General features: G+C 35.5%; 1 protein-coding gene across 7 annotated transcripts in view; it reads left to right on the top strand.

The window, feature by feature from the left end:
* ANKRD28 (ankyrin repeat domain 28) overlaps nt 1-20,998 on the top strand; it is a 204,688-nt gene that overhangs the window by 176,035 nt on the left and 7,655 nt on the right. For all 7 annotated transcript variants that reach the window (XM_078071971.1, XM_078071960.1, XM_078071978.1 and 4 more), the window contains 13 exons: nt 2,683-2,794; nt 3,744-3,770; nt 4,176-4,250; nt 7,115-7,316; nt 10,453-10,540; nt 10,781-10,898; nt 11,654-11,873; nt 17,105-17,192; nt 17,282-17,365; nt 18,069-18,214; nt 19,086-19,168; nt 19,635-19,717; nt 20,790-20,881. In XM_078071971.1, the coding sequence (XP_077928097.1) occupies nt 2,683-2,794; nt 3,744-3,770; nt 4,176-4,250; nt 7,115-7,316; nt 10,453-10,540; nt 10,781-10,898; nt 11,654-11,873; nt 17,105-17,192; nt 17,282-17,365; nt 18,069-18,214; nt 19,086-19,168; nt 19,635-19,717; nt 20,790-20,881 (1,418 nt within the window). The remainder of the gene's footprint in view (nt 1-2,682; nt 2,795-3,743; nt 3,771-4,175; nt 4,251-7,114; nt 7,317-10,452; nt 10,541-10,780; nt 10,899-11,653; nt 11,874-17,104; nt 17,193-17,281; nt 17,366-18,068; nt 18,215-19,085; nt 19,169-19,634; nt 19,718-20,789; nt 20,882-20,998) is intronic.

Raw genomic sequence — 20,998 nt, 5'->3', positions numbered from 1 at the left:
AAATCAGTGTGTGTTAACTTATAATCAGAAAAAAAGAATAGATTCTCTCTCCTCCACCTTATTTGCAAATTAGATGTGAGGTCCAGATATTCAAGATCAAGTAATTTTGTGGTTTAGTATTTTATAAGCACCCAGGTTAAAGTGTCACTCTAACTCATTAAGCCCTATGCTGAAGTATTTGGTAGCGTGAAAAGAACACTGGATGAAGAGAAGACCTAAGGTCTAGTCCTTGCTTTACTATATGCTAGCCAGTTTCTCTTTAGATCACATAAATCTTTTACCTTTTACAAAAGATTTTGAATAGGTGTTTTGGTTTTCCTGAGTGTCAGTAATTTTTTCCATTTGTTGAAGATAATGCTTTATCTCACAAAGTAGTTATGAAAGTTGATACTGCTTAGCAAAATCTGAAAGGCAGGCCAATAGAAGGAATTTTATCATTTCAAAGTAACTCTTAGTCTTTGTTTTGTTACAGGAGACCAATTATCTGAATCATGTGAATGTAAAAAAATAAATAATATGATTTGATAAAACTACTGCATGTGTAACACTTGAATTATTTGAAACCATTTAATGCTGTACATGTGGACTAGTCATTATAAATACATTGAGATGTGCTCTTACTTTAGAAAGTAAACATGAACTTACCTACTTGCTTTGCTTTCCTTAAATATATCTTTTTTCAGTACTCATGTATCAGCAAGTTATCTTAAAATAGTTTGTTCCACTGATAGAATCTGCCTTATACTCAGGTCTCAGGACAGTTGGAGAACTCTTTCTGCTTTATCTCTCTTATCTAGAGAACTTGATTAAAGATAAAAAAGATACGCCCTTGGGTGACATATTTCTGCATATAAAGCAATGGGACTGTCCTCCAGCCCTGCAGGTCTTTTATGAATTCCATTGAGCCCTGACCTCTGAGTTGGACACCTAGGAAAGAAAACTGGACACAAGCAGTTTATACACTGTCTGGAACACTTTCTATAGGGCCCTCAGAGCTAGTTTATGAACAACAAAAAACACCAATCTTGTTACTTTAGAGTCAGATTTGGGTTTTTTTAATCATAGTGACCCAGTTCACCATGTTTGACTAATAATTTTAGCTCTACGTAAGTATCAAAATCCCACTTAAATGGACATTTGCTACCATTTGAGGATATTATAATATAGATTCTGCAAGTAATTACTAAGAGATCTAAAGGATTTTAAGCAATTCAGCATTAAAGAAATAAGTGTTGGGGGCGCCTGGGAGGCTCAGTCGGTTGAGCATCTGCCTTCGGCTCGGGTCATGATCCCAGTGTCCTGGGATCGAGCCCTGCATCGGGCTCCCTGCTCGGCGGGAAGCCTGCTTCTCCCTCTCCCTGTGCCTGCCGTTCTGCCTGTTTGTGTACTTGCTCTCTCTCTGTCAAATAAAATCTTTAAAAAAAAAAGAAAGAAATGTATTGGCATTGAAAAGAATGGCCTTATAGGTAGGTAGATGATAGATAGATAACATATAGATACATAAATGATATAGTTATGTATATGTATAATACATTATATATGTATGATACAGTTACTGAAAGAGCCGTTACATTGCTTTAGAGTTCTTTTTTGTTTGTTTTTATATAACTTCAGTATGCTTTTGGAAACTTGAATTTTTTTTTACAGTCTTTTTTTAAATTCCAGTATAGTTAACATCAGTGTGATAATAGTTTCAAGTATGCAATATAGTGATTCAACAATTCCATACATCACCCAGTGCTCATCACAACACGTGCACTCCTTAAGGAAACTTGAATTTTTAACAAGGAGTATTATATTATAAATTTTCCCCCCAGCAGTTGGAATTAATATTTAGTTAGACATACTACAACATTAGACAAATTACGAATAGAACCCCATCTATCAAATGAATAAACAGAGGCGATTTTACCATAAAGGCGAAATGATTTGTATGCTCAAGATCACTGGTATCAGACTAGTTCTACAGACAGACTTTTAATTTCTAATTCAGTGCTCTTTTTTTGCTACATTAACAATAAAATGTATGAAAATTATAACAAATCATGAACTGTATAGTACCTTTAAAAATTATTTTTCTAATGTTTTGATAGCACAGGAATGAAGTAAATCTACCATGGGAGGATCTTTCTTGTTACCTACATATGACTTTACACTGTTTACACCCTTCTCAGTCCTCTGATTCAAGATCATTGAATTCTGACCTTGTTATCCTGAGATTTTTTTTTATATCCTTTCTTCAGCTTCCTAATGAGATACTACACTCACTATGTGTTCCAGATACGTCAGCCGTAATACTGCCAACATTGGATGCTCACCACCACTAAGTTTAATCCTGTCAGATATTGTTTGAGTGGGATAGGTGGTGCCATACATAGTGACTGTGTAAAAGACAGCCAGCCCTCAGGTATACTGAGCTTGTTGACAGACGTTGGAGATCGTCACTTTGAATGAAGGATATTCTCTTATGAACGTTTTGCTTGTATTCTTACGATAGTTACAGTTAATGTCATTTAAATGACAAATTTATATAGTGTAGATTTATTTATAATTTTTACATTATCAAGAAAAAGAAGAATTGCAAGAAATTGTAAGAAAACTTGTCAGTTTTTAGTTTCAGGCTGTCTTTATCATTGGTTAAAATGCAGGATTTAGAATTTTGAATGTTATTACTATATATAGGTGCCTGGAATACTTATTACGAAATGATGCAAATCCAGGGATCCGTGACAAGCAAGGATACAATGCAGTTCATTATTCAGCTGCTTATGGTCACCGTCTATGTCTTCAACTGGTAAGATTCGTGAATTGTTGTGGAAAGACTAATGTGATTTTATATTCTAATAACATAATGAAAATGAGAATAAATGAGTCAAGAAACAAACTCTATTGCTTTTTAATATTTTTAGAGCCAATATCTTACATTCATACTTGCCTCAGTAAGATATCTCTCATTCCCTTTTCCCTTTCGAAAAGAAAAGAGAAAGGAGAAAATTAGATCTCTAGAGAGGGCTACTTATGTCCTTCCCTTATACTACCCCATGTTGATGTAGCATTTCTTTTCCTTTTCCTTTAAATAAATGTTTTCCAGAAATTTCTAAAGAACTGTAACCATGTCTTGTGTGAGAAATGTCCCTGTGAGAGGGGGGTTTTTTCCATATATTTAGAGATTTCTGAAAGGCCCATTCTTTTTACAGTCCCTCCTGATAGAGGGGAGACAGTACTTCTTCTGCAAAGGAACTTTTTATTTCAACTGTGATCTCATTCTTGAATATACACGCCGTTCACCCCACTTGACCAAACCAAAGAGAAAGCAAGAGATAAGTGAAAAGATTCTCAAGTGTGTAACAGATGCTTCAAGTTAAAAGTTTCTTTCTTTAGACTTACCTTATAAATTATATTAAACTTTGCTTCCCTTCAAGGGAGAGTGGGTATTAAAGATAGAAAAAGCAGGTTGACGTATTTAATATAGTACTTAAAACCCTGCTATCAGAAATAACAAATATTTCCTTAGGTTATTATGGTGTCTTATACACTAAAATCTTAGACCCATGAATATAGATTCGTGGTCTATTATATTGTACACTTGTTTATTTAAAAGACTTAATTTTTGGAGGCAAAGGGAGCCCAAGTTCAGAATAGAACTTAACAAAGACTTGTGTAAATAGAGACCTGTAGCATTTAGCTCTAAAATATATGAATACTTTCTAAGCTAAATATTCTTACTTTAAATTTTATTTCAGATTGCAAGTGAAACTCCTTTAGATGTTGTAAGTAATAATCAGTTTTCCCCCTACTATTCAGAGTATTATAATTTATTTGCTCTCACTATAAGCCTGTTTTACATATTCCTGAGAACAAAGACAGAGACAGAAATCATGTATTTAGGGGTTGGGGCTGGGGTGGGTGGTTCTTACTTGGTGGTGAATAAATAGCATTTCCCTCAAGCTAGTTTATAGCCCTACGGGGTCCTCACTACCCTTTCATGATGATCTGTTGTATAAGCTTGCTGAGTGGAATTTTCATAATATAATGGTCTGAGATTTTAAAATTCATATTTAAATATCAATTTTTACTCTAAAATGGATTTAAACTTGGGGGGGGGGCAGGAGTAACTGCTATAATACATCTAAACCTGAAACCATTTCTGACATTTCACATACTTTTCTTTACAGTTAATGGAAACCTCTGGGACAGACATGCTGAGTGATTCGGATAACAGAGCAACAATAAGCCCTTTACATCTGGCCGTGAGTACTGCCGTTAGAGCCAGCTTTGTGGCTGGTTTACTGAAAATACCTCCCATCTGATTGTTTGACGCCAACTAGTACCCAGTAACTTTGGGGCCATGTATGATGATCATGAAATTAAACTTTCAACAACTTTTTTAATTCAGAGACTTGTTATGTTTTGTTTAAAAAATAAACAAACAGTGGTCTTTGGGTTTCTCCCAAAGCCTACTCTAAGGGAGAGTTTACATGTGATGTGAATTTTAAAATGCACTGCCCTGATGGAATGGCTTCTAACTTGCTGAGCAGAACTGTATTTTCTGCTGTATTTCTACAACTTTTTGATCTTAGAGCACTAAGTGTGTGTTCACTGGTCCTTCAGTTGCTCTTGCCATAGAATTTGGCCCTATGATTTGTAATGCCCCTTCTAGCTTAAGATGCCTCTAATTTTTTTCTCGTAATGTCAGTCACTAAGAGGAGAAGGTTAGTGAAGTATAACAGTTCTTTAAATCAGATGTGGGAATGAATTACTTTAGGAAATTTCAAGCAGGGCCCAATCTTGTTCTTTTTGTGCTGAAAGAAGAGTCTGTTTTTGGAACAGAGCATATTAACAGTTGTTGGGGGTGAGAGGAAGACTGAGAATCAGGAGACTCGGATACAGTCACTAGCTGTTTGGGAGATTTCTGGTTTTACGTATAGTAAAATGTTTATAAGAGTATATACTTAAGTTAATGAGGATCACTACAAGTTCACTGATCCCTTTGTTTCTTCTTATGTATGCTATTATTTTGTTTGTTTGTTTTTTGTTTTTTGTTTTTTGGGTTTTTTTGCTATTATTTTTTTAATAATTTTCTCCTTGCATATTTTCTAACACTGACGCATCTGCATTGAATTTTCTGCACCTTTCTCCCTGCTAGTACTTCCTACCATTTTCTGAATAACTGAGGAGGTATGCTGCATCTTCCTGCTTCCTTGCCCTTTGGGTCTCTGGAAATACTATATGTTCTCCCAGACTTGCAGAGTAAATAAGTCACCTGAAAGGGCAAAACGAGCATGGAGAAAATAGCTATTTTACTGTTGGTGGCAAGAAATGAAGTCTGAGCAGATGACTAGGCAGTTCTTCTTACGTCATCACCATTATTCTTACACTAGCACTGCCATTTCCTAAGCACTTACTAGGTGCCAGACGAAGCACTTTGCCAAGTTTTTGAATACGTTAGCTCAAAAACTTTTTTTTTTTTTTTTACTAGTTTTTTTACTTCATGGCTATTATGTATAGTGGTGCTATATATGAACATGGCTGTGCTGAATAGTGTTTTTAAGCTGAAATGGAAACAATTTTTAATTTAGTAATTAGGCTCAGTGAACTGTGATTATACCACCACTTTTCACATTTTATATCTGTTCCTAGGAGGTTTTCAAAAATTAACTTGAAGTGATTTTTTTTTTCCCTTCCAAACTCTCCCAATCCGGGACACCTTGATGCTATGAAAACACACCAGCTTGAGGTCTTGGTTCTTGTCTTTGCACATAGTACGTGTACAAATTCCTTGTCTGCGCCTTATACAGGGACATCATGAGGGGAACACCTCTCTGGCAAATCATCATGGCTTCTTGTCATCCTTATTTTGTCTCTTCTTGTTGTTATATACTATCTTCTGCATACGTTGTGTTTCTTAAAGTTCTTTCTGCTAGTAGCATAATTTCATTGACCCAGTATTGAGGAACAAGATTAAATATGACCCTAGGACAGTAGAGTTCCTTAATCTCCAGTTACTTTAATCTTTGAGGTAGTTGAGAATCTCTAGGTAGTCAGAAACATCAAAGAGATCAGTAAGGCCCAGAGCAACTTTACGTCTTCCTGGTACTTTCTGACATTTTCTGCAAGAAATAACTTTACAGCCCTTTGCTGCAGTGTGGGGTCTTCTTCTAGCTATGTATCTTTTTTTTCAGATTTAGCTCAAGTCTGGTAGACTTACATTTTTCAATTCCCAGTGAAACCTTCACATGTGGTAACAAACTGCTAAGCTGTAGTTCTGAATGGTATCAGTAATGATGTATGAAAGTCCTTTAGCTACAAAATGGTAATATGAGTGAACTAGAGAGAACATTCCTTGTGTGCCACAACTGGGTCTTGTTAATTGCTTTATGTCTTGCTCAGCATCTAGTCCAACGAGAATAATAGATGTTCAGTTGACATGTTGGTTTTTGATATGAATTACGTGGAAAGCCTCTTCATCAGACTGTGGTAAAGAAGGGGACTTCAGTCTGACAAACCTTTACACTTTCGTCCTCTATTGTATAGCTAGTACCTGGCACATGGCAGTTATTCAGGCCGGGCTCAGTGTTAAGTATTTTTGTGCTAAAAGAAATGTTAATTTTTTAGATACAGCATGTTATGAAGTGAAGATAGTCATTTCAGTTTGAGAAATCAGAAGACTCAAAAACTAATTAACTTTAGTTGCTGGCTATCTCTATAATTTAAGTATGGTAAAATTTTATCAGGGAGTTAAGCAGAGCACTGAACTGTAATTAATAGCACAGGCTCTGCAGTCATAGACTTAGAATGAAACTTTAACTGAATCTATGTTACACATTCATTGAATGCCAGGAACCAGACCATTGTATGCTAGTGATAAAATCACCTGTCATTTGAACATTTATTCTCTGCAGAATACCCATTATCTAACACCGTAGCCTACTATTTAGTTATTAGAAAAATTTATACTTAACTTTTCTGAACTCTTAACATGCAAGTTTTAGATTATCTCAAATATAATAATAATGCAAAGACAAGTTTTATTACTTCCTTTATGTTTTCTAAGGTATCTGAGAAGTCAGTCTAAATATGTACTTTTTTAATTTATATTTTTATTTATTCCTAGGCCTATCATGGTCACCATCAAGCACTAGAAGTGTTGGTACAGTCTTTGTTAGATCTTGATGTGAGAAATAGTAGTGGAAGAACACCCTTAGATCTTGCAGCATTTAAGGGCCATGTTGAATGTGTGGATGTACTCATTAATCAGGGAGCCTCAATTTTAGTAAAAGACTACATTTTGAAGAGAACACCTATACATGCTGCAGGTATGTAAAAAATTATGCATGATTTTAGTTACCACTTTGTCTAATATTCTTTTCTTTTCCAATTTTTTGTGTGTTGTACTCCTGGTAATTATTTTAATAATGTTGACTTTAAACAGTTGAACGAGGCGTGCCTGGATGGCTCAGTTAAGCGGTTGACTCTTGATTTTTGGCTCAGATCATGATCTCAGGGTCCTGGAATCGAGCCCTATGGCAGGCTCTGTGCCCTGCGTGGAGTCGGCTTGTCCCTCTTCCTTTGCTCCTCCCTCCTTTCATGCACGTGCACTCGCTCTCAAGTAAATAAATAAAATCTTAAAAAAATAAAAGGTCGAATTCTTCTTTCAAGGAAAAGCCAACAGCAAGATTATGATTGCTTTAAAACATTATCTACCTTAGAAATTGGATTTATGTAGTAGTCTAACTTCTGAAGTACTTCATCAACAAAACAATGCAATATTTTTTACTTCTTTTTGATGGAAGTTATTTTGGATTGGTACGCGCTTTCATCTTACAGTTAGTGAACATTTTGGCTTATTGTACTAGGGTGCTGCTTTAAATTAAACATATATTCAGACAGGAGTTATAGAGCACCTACTTTATGCAAGATCTACTCCATGGTGTGATTTTGTGATGTTGCAAATATGTGAAAATTCAAAATTATGTAACCATGTCATTGTATGACTTGGTACTGCTGTGTATTCCTAGCACATGTAGATTTACAACTCTCTATAGGAATTACTACAAGTCAGTATTCATTTTTTTTTTTTTTTTTTTGAAGATTTTATTTATTTATTTATTTATTTGACAGAGACAGCAAGAGAGGGAACACAAGCAGGGAGTGTGGGAGAGGGAGAAGCAGGCTTCCCGCTGAGCAGGGAACCTGATGCAGAGCTCGATCCCAGGACGCTGGGATCTTTACCTGAGCCAAACGCAGACACTTAACGACTGCGCCACCTAGGCGCCCCTGTATTCGTTTTAAATAGCTAAGACTGGTACACTGGAAGAAATCCTAGCCAAGTATTTTTTTTTCACCCCCAGTAGGCCTCCTTTATATGATTAGATTCATTTCAGTTAGTCTGTTTTTATAGAGTGATTTTTAAGGACACATTTTAACATGGGTCTTGGACTTTACTTCTAGTCCTTTAGGAAACTTGCATTTTTGAAGACTCTAGGTTAAACACCCACTGTTGCTCCAAAGCAGCCTTTCAGAAACTGTCAGATATTCAAGCAGGGCTCAAAAACAGAAAAATTTATAAATGGGTTAAAATTCCTAATAAATGTGTATATATAAACTGCTATATGGTAATAATTAAGAAGTCAAAGTGCCGTCCTTTTCTATTATATTACTCTGAAAAAAAAAAATGAAATTTATATACCATTTTGCAACTTGAAAAATTGTGTTGTAAGCACAGATCATTTGCAGAGCTGATTTAAAGCTTTCATGGAGTGGTTTGCACTCTTAATTGATAAATATTGAACCAAGACACTAGCCAGTCCCTCAGAAGTGGCTAACCAATGTCAGATAGTCTATACATCCTATCCACTGAAAAAGCTGCAGGTTATTATTGGTGCCTACCTATTTAATAAATGCAAACCTGGTTCTATAGATGCCTTTCAAATGTGGAGATTGTTAGCACCTTATTCATAAGTCATGAAGAAGACATTGTGATTTTTTTTCCAAGAGGGAACCAGTTTCCCCCCCAGTGATGTTATGCTTGATGTTTTAGGTACTGAACTTACAAAACACAAAACTCTTCAGGAGCTACTGTGTACTGAGTGCAAGTGAGTCCATTAAATAAGTGGCAGGCCAAACAATTTCCTTGATGCATCCCCAAGTGAGATGCTTCAATGACAGCTGTTAATGATTACAATGAGAGTTGCTGGCAGAGTATAGCATATAGATATGGAATGATCTTGTACCATAAGTCTTAATTAATAACTATTAGAATTTAATATAGTTGTTAGAAGGTACTGTAGAATATTAGGGCACCTAGCTTGCTTTTATTAATTTGTCTTTTAATTAGGAAAAACAGTGATAGATACTCCTTTTTGCATCATTATGTCAGTTATATATTACTTTAAACTTCAAATTTTATTGTATTATGGGAAGGTCCTGAATTTTGCAGAGGATTTAACTTACCTTAAAAGTTTACTGTTTTGGGGCGCGTAGGTGGCTCAGTCGGTTGAGCATCTGCCTTCGGCTCAGGTAATGATCCCAGGGTCCTAGGATCAAGCCCCACATCAGGCTCCCTGCTCAGCGGGGACCCTGCTTCTCCCTCTCCTACGCACTCATGCTATCTCTCACTATCTCTGTCTCTCTCTGTTCTCTCAAATAAATAAATAAAACCTTAAAAAAAAAACTTACTGTTTTCTTTAGGCTACTTCTGTTTTATACCATTGCACATATTATGTGTTCGGACATATAAATGCAGTCTTTAGATAGATCATTTCTTCTTTTATTATATATGTATCAGTTGGAATTCTTTCATAGTACCCAGCTAAAAGGTGGCTTAAGTGACGAGTGTTTACCCTCTCACATAAAATGTTCAGAGGTAGAGTCAGCTCTGGGACTGATTGATTCAGCAGTGGTGTCAGAGCTCTCTATTCTCTTGCCTTCGCAGTCATGGCACAGAATGGCTACTGCTTCTTTACAGGATTCACATCAAAAATAAGGAAAAGAAGAAGGACTTGTTGTTATCAGGGATAAAAATATTTCCCAGAAGCCCTCAGACTTATTAGCATCTCAGTGGTCAGACTAGACCAGCACTCATCTTGAAACCAGTCATTGGCAAAGAACAGAGTTGTGATGGACTTGATCTAATCATGATTTCATCCCTTGGCTGAAGGCAGGGTGCCTTCCCTTAATCACACTCCCACCACCAGAGCGCCAAATAAAATGAGCATTCTATTAGCAGGGCAGATGGTGAGGGATGGCTATGGCCATAATTTACCATGACGGATTTATATCTATTCAGTTTCACCAACAAAGGCAGTAGAAACCTTTGTATCTATATTTTTTCTTTGACTATTAAATTCATTGACACTATCCCACAGTTAAACATCTAGAAAATGTGCCCTAAGATGGAAATTTTCTATTTTACCATTGTAATTACTGAAATTTTAAAATATCACTTTACAGCAACAAACGGTCATTCAGAGTGCTTGCGGCTACTAATAGGAAATGCAGAACCGCAGAATGCAGTAGACATTCAAGATGGAAATGGACAGTAAGTTTTAATAATTTTTAAATTATTTTTAAGATGTGTGTTAATCTTCATACTTCTGCCCTTATTTTAGTAAGTCTGTCATAGTATGTTAACTGGATAACATCAAGTATAGTTTTCTCATTTAAGTATACTTTAAAGTTGCATCACAAAAAGGCATGTTTAGAAAACAGGCCAGCACACTGTTTTTCATGGAGTGGAGTCTTAGGTGGTAACAATGAACCTATTCCTGTTGTTGCTCAGGACTCCTCTGATGCTGTCTGTTCTCAACGGGCACACGGACTGTGTTTACTCACTGCTGAACAAAGGAGCAAATGTAGATGCCAAAGATAAATGGGGAAGGACAGCATTGCATAGAGGGGTAAGCAAAAATATCCCCATTGCCTTTAATAAAAAATTTCTTAGGATCTTATTTTGCCTAAGACTGAACTAGGCTATGTTTATTTTTCTTCATCAAATTTTTACCAAATAGTTTTTGAATGCTAATTTTAAACAACTACAAAACACAACTTAATCGGGGCACCTGGGTGGCTCAACAACCGAGCGTCTGCCTTTGGCTCAGGTCTTGATCCCGGAGTCCTGGGATCGAGCCCCGCATCGGGCTCCCTGCTCAGCGGGAAGCCTGCTTCTCCCTTTCCCACTCCCCCTGCTTATGTTCCCGCTCTCACTGTATCTCTCTCTGTCAAATAAATAAATAAAATCTTAAAAAAAACACACACAATTTAAGCTAGGAAACAGTGTTGGAACAAAATTTTAAAACCCCAAGACCTTGAGTAGAATTAATGTCCCATTTACTTTTTCTCATTATTATAACTATTTTCTTACACATTTTTGTCTTTTTCACCTTTGCAACCATTCACCTTTTTTGCCTTCATTGTTTTCACTGATTTATAAGTTCCTTTATTCCTGTTTTTCATGATAATTGTGTTTTGACAAAGTTACTGCTGTACATGAATTTTTAAGCCAGTTCCAATAAAAATACTGAATTACTCAAAAAATGATAAATGCTTTGATTGATGGACAATTATGGGGAATACAGACTTTTAAAAATTTTTAAATTGGCATATAGTACCCAAAATAATATATTCAACTACCTGCAAATACTTTTTCTTTCAGGCAGTTACAGGCCACGAAGAATGTGTAGATGCATTACTTCAACATGGTGCTAAGTGCTTATTTCGAGATAGCAGGGGCCGGACACCTATACACTTGTCAGCTGCCTGTGGACACATTGGTGTTCTTGGAGCCCTTTTGCAGTCAGCAGCATCTGTGGATGCAAATCCAGCCATAGCAGACAATCATGGATATACAGCACTTCACTGGGCCTGCTACAACGGTTGAGTATACAGATACAAATCTACATTAAATGCCTGTTAATGTACCAAGCAGAGACAACAAACTGTAACACATTCTGATATTCATGAATATTTAATAGGCAACTATAAGATCAGTAGGAAGTATAAAAATGCTGTACTACGTAGTTGTAAGCTTACTCCTATCACTTGTCATGGTAAAGCCAAGGCACTAGTTTGTCAAAGATCTTTTGAAATAAACTATCATTAAGTTTGAAATTTTTCTTAGATCTTTGCTTCAACAGCTATTTTGCATTTTTAACATACTTTTATAATATTTACAATGTCTTTTATATAGTATGTAGTTTGATTATGTTCTTTTACTTTCTAAGCGTACTTCTATTAGGGAAAAAAGGTAGCAAAAAATGAAAATGTATCACATTCTAAACTGAAATCTGTGTATGTTTTCTGAGCACATTGCAAGATAGATCCTTCTATCAACAGTAACATGTATGCTTAACATTTTAAGGGAATAAAATCTTAGCAGATCACAGAACTAGAAACTTAGAAACTTTTATGGTTAAGTTAACTTTGCTGCATGATTAGAACATCGGGCTCCCTGCTCCGCGAGAAGCCTGCTTCTCCCTCTCCCACTCCCTCTGCTTGTGTTCCCTCTCTCGCTGTGTCTCTCTCTGTCAAATAAATAAATAAAATCTTAAAAAAAAAAAAAAAGAACATACTGACCTTTGGCTTCCTAGAAGCTCACGGCCAGTCAGCTCACTAACTGTGACTCAGAGAAGTATAAAGCTGTGTTTAAGGTATATATGTTCAAAGTAGAGTTTGGCTTATGAAATGTCACTAATTAAGATAATTTAACTGATAAGGCATGTTGAGAGATAATGATTTTTTCCTTGTGTAGGGCCACAGATTTGATCATGTTAGAAAATGCTAGGGTACATTATGTACATTGTAAACATCAACTCTGTCAAAAGTTTGGGCTTGGGGCTTTAGCCAGGGATGTGAGGGGGTTTTTAATTTGTTTTGAATTTCATTGTAGCATTTAGATTACTGTTAGTTGTGAGAGCATACCTGAAAAACTAGTTCACAATTCTAATAACTTTCCCTCAAAATACTAAGAAAATATAAATTGCCTCTTGATAAAAATATTGACTTGCTTAAAAAAAATCAGTATCTGTTCTAAAATCCAGCTGACTACCTTACCAGAGAGTTGAGGTTTCTGCCTTTCTGTAATGTGTTGCTTCATGGTTCTTTTACTGGAGCCATGTTGACAGATAATCTTGAGTTACAGTGAAAGGGGAGAAACCTGAATCTTGCAAAATTATAGTTTAAGTGTTTTTGTAAGTATTTTCTAGATGCAGTATTTCAATTTTCTTATTAATTCTTGTGCCAGAATTGACAGTTCTAATCTTTTGCTAGGAGAAAGTTTTGGTCTCTTCTTGAGGATTGTTCTGTGATTACTATTGGGCATCCGTCATCTCTGAGTACCATTTTGATGGTACCATCAAAACTTGAATAGTTAAATGTATTGCTAATTCACAAGCTTAGTTTAGTCCGTTTCATTTTTACTACCTCAGATCCTAAGCCAGAACAGTTTTGAAGATTAAAACCTTTGGATTTCAACTTCTTTTTTTTTTTCTTTTCTACTCAGTAAAGTTGGTATTTAATGAATATAGTGAAATGGCCAAAGATTAGTCCTGAATTTAAAAAGATAACTATATTTTGCCATTGGAATTTTATTTGTTTTTATAATGTAACCTGACATTTTACAAGTACAGCGAAAACCAAAACCATCTAATATTGTAGGGAAACGCCTACAGATGTGAGTTTTATTTAAGAAATGAAACTAGGTTTTTTTGGGTTTCTTTGTTTTTGTTTTTAGAGAGGGGTAGGGAAGAGCAGAGGGAGAGAGAGAATCTTAAGCAGGCTCCACACACCCATCACAGAGCCATTGTGGGGCTCCATCTCACAACCCTGAGATCATGACCTGAGCCGAAATCAAGAGTTGGATGCTTAACTGACTGAGCCACCCAGGCACCCCAAGAAATGAAACTGTTTTGAAGCAGACTTTTATTGCTTGATTTTTTTTTTTTTTTAATATATCAGTGAGAATTAACCATTGGAAAAAATCACACAGTAAGCTATCTTTCCTCAGGCAGAACATTCAGTTGTGAATAAACTGCTGTTTTAACTGCCCTTTGGAGAGTTGCTATCTGTTATAACATTTCTTATCAGGTCTTTATGGAGAACACTGTTTCCCTAAAGTGAATTCCTACTCTGTTACTGCTAAATTTAGATTTTCTAAGCATGTTGTGTACGAGAGACAAAACAGACAAAATTTTGCATGAACTACATGCCTGGTTACCATTTAAAGATCATAGCAGATGTGTCTAATTTCCAGACTGTAGCAAATTTGTGCAGGTTCTGAATTGAGCTGAAAGGAATTAGATGTGTGTTGGCTATATGCAATGAGACTATACAAGCAGTCTAAAATTAATACCGTATTTATAGTCGAAAGTCTATTTTATAATTTGGCATTCTGAGAGTAGAATATGTAAAATGATTTTACTTCCACTAGTAAATTATTGTATGGCTAAAAACAAAATTGGAAGCACTCTAACAAACCAGAAAACAACCTTTCTTTCAAAATTAAAATGAAATGATGACAAAGTGTTAGAAAAGAACTGGTTATACATACTACATTTTAAAGTCCACAGATTTTCAGTTTGTGTAATCATTCAATCACAGAACTTAAGAGTACTTACATTATCCCTTTGTTTCTTTTAAAAATGGATAAAATTTTTTTGAAGCTCTTAAGTGTTCTCAGAATATCCCTCTGAAACATGAAGAGACCCTGTTTGTATCATCCTTTCATAAACTAGGATGCAAAGTGATGAGTTTTCAGCTTCATATGATTGCTAGAGGTAATCAGTAGCCCAGAACTCTCTTTTTGCAGTATGCAGTCTGCTCAGTAGTTCTCAAATCTTTCAGTCTCAAGATCTGGGAGTTAGAGCTGTCAATATTTACTATATTGGAAATGAGAACTGAGAAATTTAAGGATATTTATTAATTTACTTTAAAATAATAAATCCATTAAGTATTAATATAAATAATGTTTTTATAAAAAATAACTTCTTTTCAAAACAAAAAACAATTTTAGTGAGAAGGGTGGCAGATTTCTTTACTGGCTAGTTTAAGAGAAGACTAGTTTGCAGTAGCACCCCAAGGTTCCCCAGACCCACACCTTGAGAACTACTATTCTAGGAAGATAGGAAACTCTTAAATCTATACTGGACAACTTTCCATGGCTATTTCTTGGTAATGAGTTGACATTTGGAGAGAGAAGATTAAAGCAAGGCTTCTCAACCTCAGCACTATTGCCATTTTGGCAAAACTTCTTTGTTGTGAGGGACTGCCGTGTGGATTGAAGGTGTTTAGCAGCTTCCCTAGCGTCTACCTGCTGAATGAGAGTAGCACCCTCCTATCCCATGCCCAGTTGTGATGAGCAAAAATTTCTCCAGACATGGCTAAATGTCTCCTGAAAGGCAAAATTGCTCCAGTTGGGAACCACTGGATTAGAGAAAATAACTAACATAAGATGAAACAATTATAGGTTTCCTAAAACTTACTGTCTTTTCCTGGTAAAAACAATTATAGGATAAAGATTAAGTTGAGCTATTATTTGCGAATGTTAGAGTAATTAAAAAGAAAATAAGCCCAGCATCACTTTGTTAGCCAAATATTAAGCCATAGAAATAAAGAACCTGTGTAAGAATCTAATTTATTCCTAAAGCAGGTTCCAAATGACTAATGAAATAAATGATGTAGCATTTCATTTGCAGCAATTAATATAGCAATTGGGGTATTTTAACTAAAATCCTGGCTTTGAAAGTTAGGTAAAGAAAATCTGAGGTTTGGGTTTTTCCCTGTCTTCAAAAACTGTGGGCCTGGGAACCTGACTGGCTCAGTCCATTGAGCGACTCTTGATTTCGACTCAGGTCATGGTCTCTGGGCTGTGGGATTGGCCCAGTGTCTGGCTCTGCACTTAGTCCAGAGTCTGCTTGAGATTCTCGCTCCCCCTCTCCCTCTACTCCTCCCCCCACTCACATGCGCACATGTGCGCACTCTCTCTCAAATAAATAAAATCTTTAAAAATAAATAAATAAAAACTGTGGGCCTGATACCTATCAGTAATCTATACTTGTCCTTCAACCCAGCAATATCATTTCTAGGAAATTATCCTACAAAAATACTTGTTTTAAAAAAAAAAAAAGTACCGGAGAGCGCTTGGGTGGCTCAGTGGGTTAAGTGTCTGCCTTCAGCTCAGGTCATGATCCCAGCAGGCTCAGAGCAGGGAGTCTGCCTTTCCCCCTGGTTCTCCCCGTCACTCGCGCAGGTGCACAAAAATAAATAAAATCTAAAAAAAATGTTTTAAATAAAGTACTGGAATATTTCATTACAGCATGTTTGGTAATATAACAGAAGCAAACTAGCAGTCACCTCAAAATACATAATTAGAAATTAAAATCATTTATAATACACTTTAATGCTGTGAAGTTTTTCCAAAGATTCAAGAATAAGATTTCTATATATGCTCTTATGGAAGGATGTATGCAGTTTATTAAAGTGAAAAGCAAGTTGCAGAATTAAAAATTTGCATAAAAATTTTAAAAGGAAGTAGTACATGTTTATGTGCATGCAGTTGTATAAGCCTAGAAATTTCCTGGAACTATTAAGGTAATAGTGGTTACAGTCTAGAAAGTGGAACTGGAGATGGTGGTGGGGACAGGGACATGTACTTTTTCCTTCTAGACACTACTGTAGTATTTGAGATTTTATCATTAGCTCATTACTAAAATCAGAAAATATTTACATTTTTGATGCTATATAAATATGTATTAATTTTAAAGTTATATTATGCTATATAAATAAGACTTTTTTAAAAATGACTGAATATCTCTAACCGGTCATCATGAAAAAGATTAACAATAGTAAATTTTTTCCCCACAAAACAAATATTTGTTGTGTCAGTAATAAACTGCTATAAAATTACAAGAAGCTTCTGAATTTCAGGTCTTGAGATTGTACTTTGGATTTTAAAACTCCTAAAAATATGATGTTTAATGCATTCAGTGAACTCAGTTACTTTTAATCCACGTAAAGTTTTTTCTTATTTGTGTTAGGCATATGTGGGTGTATTTGGGCACTTCATTATCTTTTTTGGATTTTAATATCTGATTCTCATTTACTTATTTAGGTCATGAGACATGTGTAGAACTTCTTTTAGAACAGGAAGTTTTCCAGAAAATGGAAGGAAATGCTTTCAGTCCTTTGCATTGTGCTGTGTAAGTAAAGGCAGATGAATCAGATTTCGTTTGACTATTTAAGAAATACACCATTGCTGTGAGAGTGATCACTTTGTTACGTTACACAGGATAAATGACAACGAAGGTGCTGCTGAAATGTTAATTGATACTTTAGGTGCCAGCATCGTGAACGCCACAGATTCAAAAGGAAGGTAGGAATTCAACCTTGTGGAAAATAGCTTGACTTGCAATAGGAAAAAAAAATTTAACTACTAGACTGGTGTGGAAGAATTAACAGAGAACCCATTATTAAGTAAAAGTTGATTTTTATATTTGGAAGTACAAATTATTATAAAATCTTAATATTTATAATACATTATAAATTTTTGTGTAATATTTATATTTATATATAATAGTAAATATTATTAATATTTATATATAATTATATAATTCTCATAAAAGGCTTTGTTGTTGTGATTTTTAGCCAGTCTTCTTCTTTAGAACTTGTAAAATGTAAGATTCCCCCCCTTTTTTAAAGGTATGTTTGTTACCAAAGATTATTGTTAATAAAGTTAAAAGTTTTCTAAATATAAATAAAGGCTGGAGGAGAGTCCACCAGTTGTATTAGGTGGCAATGTTGGATCAGGATTTATTTCTTCTAAAATTTCCTTAGTGATATAATTTTTTTTAGCAATTTTATGTTATACTAGTTTAAGGGCCTTTTATATTATCAGAAATACAAATTAGTCTGGCAAAAATTAGTAAGCTCCATTAAGCCTATTTGTATCAGGCAGTGATTTTATAGCCTAATTATGTAAACCTTTGAAAATTGCTTGTCATAAATTCAGGAATAGTTTTTTCTAGAGTATATGACAAACAAATTTAGTGAAGTCTTCCCATTTCTTTGTATTACAGAACCCCTCTCCATGCGGCCGCCTTCACAGACCACATAGAGTGTTTACAGCTGCTGCTCAGCCATAATGCTCAAGTCAATTCTATAGACTCTTCTGGGAAAACACCTCTCATGATGGCTGCAGAAAATGGACAGACAAATACAGTTGGTAAAGACACTGGTTAAGGCTTGTATTATTCTAATGCTATAATGCTATATTGCTTATGTGTGTTTAACTTATGGAAAACTAAGATCCCAAGCCTTCTGACTCTGTCAAATTTGCCACAGTTAACTCCCCACTCCTGAGATTTAAAACCTTTAACCCACTTTCGGGGCACCTGGGTGTCTCAGTCGTTAGCATCTGCCTTCGGCTCGGGTCATGGTCCCGGGATCCTGGGATCAAGCCCCACATCGGGCTCCCTGCTCCGTGGGAAGCCTGCTTCTCCCTCTCTCACTCCCCCTGCCTGTGTTCCCTCTGTCGCTGTGTCTCTCTCTGTCAAATAAATAAATAAAATCTTTTTTTTAAATAAATAAATAAATAAAACCTTTAACCCACTTTCAACCCACATTTTTATCTAGGGCCACAATGTTTTCATTTGCCCTTGATGATTAAACAGTCTTACTATAACAGGGCAGTGTAAGATAGCAGGTAAGACCCTGGCTCTGGAGTTAGATGGACTGCATAGGAGTCCTAGATCTACCAATTAAGTGACCTTATGACTCAATTTTTTCATTTTTAAAGTTGAGAAAATTAACAGTGCCTACTGTGTAGGATTATTGTGAGAGTATGAATCCAGAGTGCTTAACGCAGTATTTGAAATTTAGTAAGCTCTCACAGCATAAATGTTAGTTGCCATTGTGTCTGTGACTTACAGGATAATGTGATGATATAGTATGTACATTTTAGGTTACAGTATTTTTCTTAAACTTTCACTAGAGGGATATTGTTGCTTTGTATCTTTATTTCTGTACAGTGAGTTTATTAGTAATCTAAGATATGTGTTCATAAATATAAGACTTGATGCAATTTTTCCTCCCAGAGATGCTGGTTAGCAGTGCTAGTGCAGATCTGACTTTACAAGATAACAGTAAAAACACCGCCCTCCATTTGGCTTGCAGCAAGGTAGGTACACATTTTAAGGATATGTTTTCATTGTTTATATCAACAGTGGCATTTTTCCCAAACTTAGGGAAGCTTTCCTACTTCACCGAAGTGAACAGAGCTAGAGGTCAAACCTCTTTACTGATCACTGGCATCAGATTTCTTGAGGGGGGAAAAAAAATACTGCCCTTTTAGGCACCATGATATATGAAAGTCTCCAGTGGGCCAAGTAAGTTTTGGAGTGTTAGCCTAAACGTAATTATTGTCTTCCTTTAATCTCTCCAGTCTTAAATATTCCTGTCTTCTCCCCTAACCTATTCCACCAACATATTTGGACCAATATTTGAGGCATTATTAGCCAAAAAGAAATTCATGGCATATATATGGTGATGTATATATTGTATGGACAAGAGTTATGGTTTATTGAGTTTATATATTTATCTTTAATGATATCTAAGTTTTTAAGAGTTATTTGCCATAATTTTAGGGTCATGAAACTAGTGCCTTGTTAATACTGGAAAAGATAACAGATAGAAACCTCATCAATGCAACCAATGCAGCCTTGCAAACGTGAGTATTTTCATGTCTGGTGTAAACCTTGTGACCTATAATTATAAAAATGATTAATAGGTTCTTTTTCTAACATGGGACCATTGGAATCAGTCTCAGTCACAGAAGCAGTTAATAAGTAAAGAACAGTTTTTATAATTTTTATAATTTCCAAAACTCATTTCTAAAGTCATTACAATTAAAAGGCTTATTATTTAAAAAGGTTTTGTACTGAAACTTCATTATTGAAAATACTGTGTTTTTTCTTGATCCAACCCATAATTTTATATAGGAAAGTAATACTGTTCTGTATGTTTTATGGAAATCAACTGGAATAATGTTATTTGACCCCAGCAATAAATGAGGTAAAAAGCTTGACATGTGTCTGTAAACTAGAGAGATTTCAGAAAGAATCAAGTTCTTAATGTGAGCAGCCATCTTTCGAGTGACTGCTTAGATCTTAGATTGAAGTCTCCGATTTTCTCTCCCAATTTCCATTGGCTATTCTACTTTGAGTCTTGGTTTTAAAAAATATCTATATATTTTTAATACTGGTTCCTATTCACGTATCAGTCAGATCTCCTGAGGGTCCTAAAAATTAGTCATAGAACCTGTAAGTTATTTTCAAAGCCTATTAAAATTTGTGCTATTGAATTAATGGGTTTTATTGTATATTCTATAATATGTATTTGCCCACCTCATTCTTAAAACAACTTAAGAATGCAGTTTAGTTAGTAAAATCTTCTTAAACATTGAGTCTTAGACTCACTATCTTTGTTTGAAACAAACAAAAGGTGTTGGTAAAGGTGGATTGCTGGGGGGACAGTGCTATGTTTATGCACATTGCGGGGTTTGGCAGCTCACTCTGCACATTGATTTTGTTGTCCCCCATTCCCATCTGTATTGCTGTTAGGACTGGGTGCCTCAATTTTGTATTTCTTGGTCATCACAACTTAGCGAAAATGCCCTTCAACAACCAGGATTGAGAGAGAGAGAGGAAGTGTGTGTGTGTGTGTGTGTGTGTGTGTGTGTGTGTACACTCAGGGCCATGTACCTCTCTGTGTGTACATAAATGCAGTATTTTTCCCCCCAGACCTCTGCATGTTGCTGCCCGAAATGGGCTGACAATGGTGGTTCAGGAACTTTTGGGGAAAGGAGCAAGTGTGCTTGCAGTAGATGAAAATGGTAAGTAGTTCTGTATTTTCTTTCATTAACCTATATTTTACTAGAAGCTTTTATCTTTCAATCCGTATTTGAAGTGAAGTAAATGTGGATATTTTGTATTGGTCGAAGAGGAGAGCG

This window comes from Halichoerus grypus, chromosome 1 (assembly GCF_964656455.1).
Source record: "Halichoerus grypus chromosome 1, mHalGry1.hap1.1, whole genome shotgun sequence".
Taxonomy (NCBI): domain Eukaryota; kingdom Metazoa; phylum Chordata; class Mammalia; order Carnivora; family Phocidae; genus Halichoerus; species Halichoerus grypus.
Note: the sequence above shows the minus strand (reverse complement) of the source record. Positions and strands in the feature narration are given on the sequence as shown.